General features: G+C 48.1%; 1 protein-coding gene across 1 annotated transcript; it reads right to left on the bottom strand.

Moving 5' to 3' along the window:
• Positions 1-4,746: 4,746 nt before the first annotated feature.
• Positions 4,747-6,489, bottom strand: LOC109767291 (AAA-ATPase ASD, mitochondrial). Its single transcript, XM_020326056.4, has one exon. It carries the CDS (start codon positions 6,424-6,426, stop codon positions 4,882-4,884), a length of 1,545 nt encoding a protein of 514 aa, XP_020181645.1. The 5' UTR covers positions 6,427-6,489; the 3' UTR covers positions 4,747-4,881.
• Positions 6,490-7,642: the final 1,153 nt, after the last annotated feature.

Here is a 7,642-nt window from a genome sequence, read left to right on the forward strand (position 1 = left end):
CCTCACTCACGAGAAAATGGCTGGTCACCGGGATGCCCAGTCCCATGCTCAAACCAAATCAAAATAATTGCAAACAAAACTCCCCAGGACTGTTGTTAGTTGGAGGCACCTGTTGTTTCGGGCAAGCCATGGATTGATGCTTGTTGGTGGTGGGGGAGTATAAACTTTACCATTCTGTTTGGGAACCGCCTATAATGTGTGTAGCATGGAAGATATCGAGATCTCTCGGTTGTTATGTTGACAATGAAAGTATGCCACTCAAAATATTATTTATCTCTATTTCAAAAATCGAGCTCTGGCACCTCTACAAATCCCTGCTTCCCTCTGCGAAGGGCCTATCTATTTACTTTTATGCTGAGTCATCATCCTCTTATTAAAAAGCACCGGTTGGAGAGCACCGCTGTCATTTGCATCCATTAATATTAGTTTATATTGAGTATGACTATGACTGGATCTCTTTTACCATGAATTATAATGTTTAGTCAGTCCTTGATCTTCAGAGGTGCTCTGCATTTATGTTTTGCGGTCTCAGAAAGGGCTAGCGAGATACCATCTTGTTATATAATATTATGATTGTTTTGAGAAAGTGTTGTCATCCGAGATTTATTATTATTGCTCGCTAGTTGATTATGCCATTGATATGAGTAAACATGAGACCTAAATGTTATTGTGAATGTGGTTAGTTCATAATCTTTGCTGAAAACTTGAATGCTGGCTTTACATATTTACAACAACAAGAGAAAACAAAGTTTGTAAAAGTTTTTCTTTATCACTTTCAGTTTGTCAACTGAATTGCTTGAGGACAAGCAAAGGTTTAAGCTCGGGGGAGTTGATACGTCTCCATCGTATCTACTTTTCCAAACACTTTTGCCCTTGTTTTGGACTCTAACTTGCATGATTTGAATGGAACTAACCCGGACTGATGTTGTTTTCTGCAGAATTCCCATGGTGTTATTTTTGTGCAGAAATAAAAGTTCTCGGAATCACCTGAAACTTCACGGAGAATATTTTTGGAATTTATAAAAAATACTAGCGAAAGAATCAAGACCAGGGGGCCCACACCCTGTCCACGAGGGTGGGGGCGCGCCTCCTGTCTCGTGGGCCCCTTGAGGCTCCACCGACCTCAACTCCAACTCCATATATTCACGTTCGGGAAGAAAAAAATCAGAGAGAAGGATTCATCGCGTTTTACGATACGGAGCGCCGCCAAGCCCTAAACTCTCTCGGGAGGGCTGATCTAGAGTCCATTCGGGGCTCCGGAGAGGGAAATCCGTCATCGTCGTCATCATCAACCTTCCTCCATCACCAATTTCATGATGCTCACCATCGTGCGTGAGTAATTCCATCGTAGGCTTGCTGGACGGTGATGAGTTGGATGAGATTTATCATGTAATCGAGTTAGTTTTGTTAGGCTTTGATCCCTAGTATCCATTATGTTCTGAGATTGATGTTGCTATGACTTTGCTATGCTTAATGCTTGTCACTAGGGCCGGAGTGCCATGAATTCAAATCTGAACCTATTATTTTTTCATGAATATATGTGAGTTCTTGATCCTATCTTGCAAGTCAATAGTCACCTACTATGTGTTATGATCCGGCAACCCCGAAGTGACAATAATCGGGACCACTCCCGGTGATGACCGTAGTTTGAGGAGTTCATGTATTCACTAAGTGTTAATGCTTTGGTCCGGTACTCTATTAAAAGGAGGCCTTAATATCCCTTAGTTTCCAATAGGACCCCGCTGCCACGGGAGGGTAGGACAAAAGATGTCATGCAAGTTCTTTTCCATAAGCACGTATGACTATATTCGGAATACATGCCTACATTACATTGATGAACTGGAGCTAGTTCTGTGTCACCCTATGTTATAACTGTTGCATGAGGAATCGCATCCGACATAATTATCCATCACTGATCCATTGCCTACGAGCTTTTCACATATTGATCTTTGCTTAGTTACTTTGTCGTTGCTATTGTTACAATTACTACAAAACTGCTACTGTTACTTTTGCCATTGTTACCGTTACTTCCATACTACTTTGCTACTAAATACTTTGTTGCAGATATTAAGTTTTCCAGGTGTGGTTGAATTGACAACTCAATTGCTAATACTTGAGAATATTCTTTGGCTCCCCTTGTGTCGAATCAATAAATTTGGGTTGAATACTCTACCCTCAAAAACTGTTGCGGTCCCCTACACTTGTGGGTTATCAATGGGCTATTAAGAAGTTTGACAAGCTAAAAAGGAATTTCCTCTCGAATGCTGATGAGGGGGCGCATGGGGGAAAATGTTTAGTAATTGGAAATGGATTTGTGCTCCAAAAGATGTGGGTGGCCTCGGGATCAAGGACCTGGAGGCCTATTGTCGTGCTCTGCGACTAAGATGACCTTGGTATGACTGGGCTCCCTCTGAAATACCATGGAAAGGTTGTGCCCTTCCTTGCGACACTGCTGACCGTCGGCTGTTTGCATCCTACACCAAGATTATTGTGGGTAATGGGAACAAAGCATCCTTCTGGATGGATCGATGGCTTGATGGTGATGCTCCAAAAGACAGTTTCCCACACCAGTTTGTCCTCTCTCGCTCGAAATCTAGCACAATCTATCATGCAATCACTGACAACAGATGGATGAGAGGTTTAAATAGGATGGATGATGTTGCTACAGTTGAGGATTTCCTATGTTTATGGACAAAAGTGCAGTCGGTACAATCTGTTATCCTTCCTAGCACGGAGGATGATTCTCTGGTTTGGACTCTTCAAACAACAACTACTCAGCCAAATCGGCCTATGACATTCAGTTCAAGACAAGGATCCCTATACCGGTGTTGGATAGTGTTTGGAAGATCACGGACGAAAGCTAAAGTGAAATTCTTCCTGTGGACGTTGCTGCAAAATAGATTATGGACTGCCGACAGACTACAACATCGAAACTGGGATCATCACGATCGCTGCTGCAACTGTGATCAAGTCCTTGAGACTGCCGCTCACCTCATCCTCTTGTGCCCTATACCAAGGAGGTCTGGCACTACTTCAGCTCCACCAACTAATTTGTTGCTCGACATGCCCTCGACGCAAGCTCAGTTGTGGATGGTGGGAGAAAGTTTTCACTCACCATCGGAAGGATGACACCGTGCAAATTTGCATCCCCTCCGCGTACATTGCTTGGAACTTATGGAATGAGAGAAATCGGCGTATCTTTCTCCATGAAAGCCTCCCTGTGTAGCGTCTGTGCAACAATATCATTGACAAAATCTGCCTCCTGGAGGAGGCATGGGAGTAGTTTTTGTTTCTACTTCGGCCAAGCTAATCCTTTTTAGCTTTTGGCCTCTTCTTTAGGTTCTTCTACTTTTATCTCTTAGGGCTTTTTGCCCTTGTATAATATTTCCCCCTTCTATAATGAAAAGGCAGAGCACCTGCCATTTCAGTAAAAATAATATTGTGTTCCTATTATATGCATGTACAAAACAACTTGTACAAGGAATCGATCAGATCGGAAATCGTACAAGTTTTCAAAAGCTATGTGCGGTATGTGCAGGCATTCTCAACCGCCAAGCTGGGGTGACGACGATTTGTGCATTCCCTGCCTCTTTAAATACCCTAAATAGATACCGCGGACTTTGAGAGAGAGAAAATTCCCTAAAGTTTCCACGTGAAGCCAGGGGACGGCTCGAATCTCCCACAAATGAGGTGCTAGGGTGGTTTATTTAGTAGAATTTACACTAGGGGAACCTTGTCACTAGCCATTTAGTAGCCCCCTTCCTTGGTTATCTTGTCACTATTCCGTCAGCTTGCAAAAATGTTTTACATTGCGAGACGGAGGGAGTAGCATTTTAGCACCCTTCCTTTGGTTATTTAGTCCTATTGCCTGTTGCAAATTCTAGATTGAGGACTTGATGTTGATATGCATAGATTTGTCTCGAGAAGGTTGTCCAAATAATATAATCTTATTTGTCGTTATATATAGTAATACATCATAAACAATTGGATGCGTTTTGTAGACCTCATCATTATCTCACATTTTGTGCTTGGAGCCTGTATTTTAATCCTACTTTTGAAATTGATGATGTTTTGTACGAGTACAAGTTTTTATTGCCTTCATGCTAGTAACTCATTATACATCGATACATTAAAAAACCATGATATCCTCACGTATCCTTGCGTATATATCCTAGGGAGCTTAGAAAATTAGTCCAAAATATGTAATTGCACCATATGACTAATAAATGATCTAAACATGTCAACATTTTTGCCACACCAGCTGAAACAAGGGCAGCAACCACAATGACACATTGTGTTCAATTGTATGCATGTACAACAGAAACTCGCACAAGGAATCGATCAGATCGGAAAGCATGCAAAATGTAGAAAACTATGTGTGGTATGTGTAGGCATTCTAAACCGGCAAGCTGGGGTGACGACGACGTGTCCATCACCTGCCTCTCTAAATATCGAGATAATTCCCTAAAGTTTCCACATGAAACCTGAGGGACGGCACGAATCTCCCTCAAATGAGGCGCTAGGGTGGTTTATTAAGTAGAATTTACACTAGGGGAATCTTGTCACTAGCCATTTAGTAGCCCCCTTCCTTGGTTATTTTGTCCTATTGCCTTTTGCAAATTCTAGACTGGAAACTTGATGTTGATATGCATATGCATGGATTTGTCTCGACAAGATTGTCAAAATAATATAATCTTATTTGTCGTTCCATATACTACAACAGAAACAAGCGGACGCGAGACCATATAATCATCTCACATTTTGTGTTTGGAGACTAATATTTACTCATTTGAAATTGATGATGTTATGTACGAGTACAAGTTCTTATTGCCTTCATACATACTTGTAAAAAAACTATGATATCCTTGCGTATATATCATTCTACTCTTCTTTTTTCTTCCCATTTTCCTCCTCTTCGCTCGAGCTGCTGCTGTCATCTTCCTCCTCGTCATCATCTTCGGTTCCCTCTTCGTGCTCTGCCCCGGCCAGTGCTTTGGCCAACGCTTCCTCCTTTGCTTCCTTGAGCGCTTTGGCCAGCCTGGCCAGGGAGGTGTCCACATCCTTCTTTTTGGACTTGGGCATCAGGTTCTCGGCCACGTCGGCCGGGGTCATGTTCACCTCCCCAAGAAGTTGACGGATTTCATGAAAGAGCTCGTGGTCGGTGACGTGCAGGTAGTTCTTGGCGAGCACTTTGAAGGACTCGAAGCAGCAGTATGTCATCTCGATGTGCACGTCCATCCTGCCCCGTCGTATCAGCGCCGGGTCAAGCTTCTCCTTGTGGTTGGTGGTGAACACGATGATCCGCTCGCCGCCGCATGCTGACCACAGCCCGTCGATGAAATTGAGCAACCCCGACAGCGTCACCTTGTTTTCTTCGTCCTTGCCGGCGCCTGGCGCCGGCGGGGTCTTCTTCTTTTTGTCGCCGCTCTTGCCCTTCTTCTTGCTCGCTTTCTTTTTCTTCTTCTTGCGCTTGCCGGTGAGGTCGAGGGAGCAGTCGATGTCCTCGACGACGATGATGGACTTGCCCTTGGTCTCTATGAAGAGCCTCCGTAGCTCGGTGTTGCTCTTCACCGACGTCAGCTCGAGGTCGTACACGTCGTAGTCCAGGTACTTGGCCATGGCGGCGATCATGGTGGACTTGCCGGTGCCGGGAGGCCCGAAGAGCAGGTAGCCGCGCTTCCACGCCTTGCCGACGGAGGCGTAGTAGTCCTTGCCGTCGCGGAACATGTCGAGGTCGTCGATGATGTCCCGCTTCTTGTCCGGGTCCATGCCGAGCGTGGCGAAGGTGGAGGGGTGCTCCAGCTTGACGTGGCTCCAGACGCGCGCCTCGTAGCCGGACCAGTCGCTGCTGGGGTTGTTGGTGAAGAGGCGGCGCTGGCGGTTCCTGACGGTGGCGGCGCGGCCCTCGGCGAGGACGTGCGGCAGGTAGAAGGCGTCGACGAGGCCGCGGTGGCGGTGGTGGAAGGTGAGGCAGTAGGTGCGGCGCTCCTCCTCGTGCGCGGACCAGCTGATGACGTTGCCCCGGGGGAGCGTCTTGGTCTTGCGCCACCAGAGCTTGGCGCCGCGGAACCCGTCGACGACCTCCTCGTGGTCGTCCACGGCGACGCTCATGCGGTCGCTGTCGGCGGCGAGGTCGGCGCGGAGGCGGCGGGCCCCCGAGGCGCAGGTGGCGCTGAGGTAGGCCTCGGCGGCGAGGTAGGCCTCGCTGCGGCCGAAGGAGTCGGGGACGTGCTCGTCGATGGAGATGGTGACGTAGGGGGTGATGGCCGCTTGGAGACGGCGGGAGAGGGCGGAGAGGTACTCCTCGAGCTGGGCGGGGAGGTGCTGCTGCACCATGGACCAGAGGAAGATGAGGCTGGCCGCCGCCGACCACACCCCGGCCCAGCCGTAGCCGTGGACGTGGACGTCGCCGGCGATCGCCTCCATATGCTCTGCTCGGCACTCTCTAGTGTAGCCCCCTGTAGTGCTCTGCACTTCCTCACTGAACAACTCTGCGTCTCGGCCGTGTGCCTTTATAGCAACGACAACACACGCTTGTTGCTACCGCTTGCTCAAACCAACCATTCTTCGGGTTTTTTCTTCTTCTCATAAAGGCCTTTGATGAATTCCTGGTGTGATCTATAGAAACTTTATGGACACCGATAATTGCCACATGTGTGGTGTATCGGGTGGTTGTGCCGCACGCCCTGTGTGGCATGGAGACGACCCCGCCCGCACGACCGCGTATGGGCACGCGTAGCCACGGCCTGCACGTCCGGTGCAGCGCGATCGCCCCCGCAGGAGCACGTCCGGGCGAGCGAGCGCGCGGCCTGCACGACCGGACTCGGCCGTCGCCCCTCCCCGCCTGCGAGCCACACGCCCCGCGTGTCAGTAACCACGCGTCCCGTCGCGATTGCCATGGTCCGGACCCTCTTCAGTTGCCATGTTGCCATGTTGCTGAACTACGGTTGCCATGTTGCTAAACTACGGTTGCCATGTCGGACAACTACAGTTGCCAGAAATACTTTACGAATTGCCACCTACTAACACTGGACAGTTACCATGTAGCACTAAAAAAACATAGCAAAAAACATGTTTCGGGTAAAGAGAGAGTTGTCGTCTGCTTACAAGCACGCTAGAGGCAGTTGCCATGTACCCTGCAAAAACACATGGCAACTGATAGCTTTTGGTGTGGGAAAGGAGACGGGCATGTGGGCGATAGTGGTATCTTTAGGAGTTGCCACCTACTAACACTAGACAGTTGCCATGTAGCACTACAAAAAGGCGTGGCAACAATAACATGTTCGGGTGAAAGAGAGTTGCCATCTGTTTACAATCACAAATAGGGCAGTTGCCATGTACCCCTCAAAAGACATGACAGATGACAGCTTGGGTGTGGGAGAGTGGGAGAATGGGCAGTCGTGGGAGATGGGGAACAGAAGTGGTGCGTGGCGTGCGGGCGCAACATCAGTTTCATCGCACGCCCCGACTGGCGAACCGTTGACCGCGGAGAAAGAACGGCGTGCGGGCGAACTCCCTCACACGCCACACACACTAGTTGTCCTACGTGGCACATAAATTCAGTCTTTTCATGCCAAGATTCATGCAAAAAACGCTGGAGGGAGATGAAGGCGTGTGGGCGAGTTGGCTAACTTTATTCCTT

This window comes from Aegilops tauschii, chromosome 1, assembly GCF_002575655.3.
Source record: "Aegilops tauschii subsp. strangulata cultivar AL8/78 chromosome 1, Aet v6.0, whole genome shotgun sequence".
Classification (NCBI taxonomy): Eukaryota; Viridiplantae; Streptophyta; class Magnoliopsida; order Poales; family Poaceae; genus Aegilops; species Aegilops tauschii.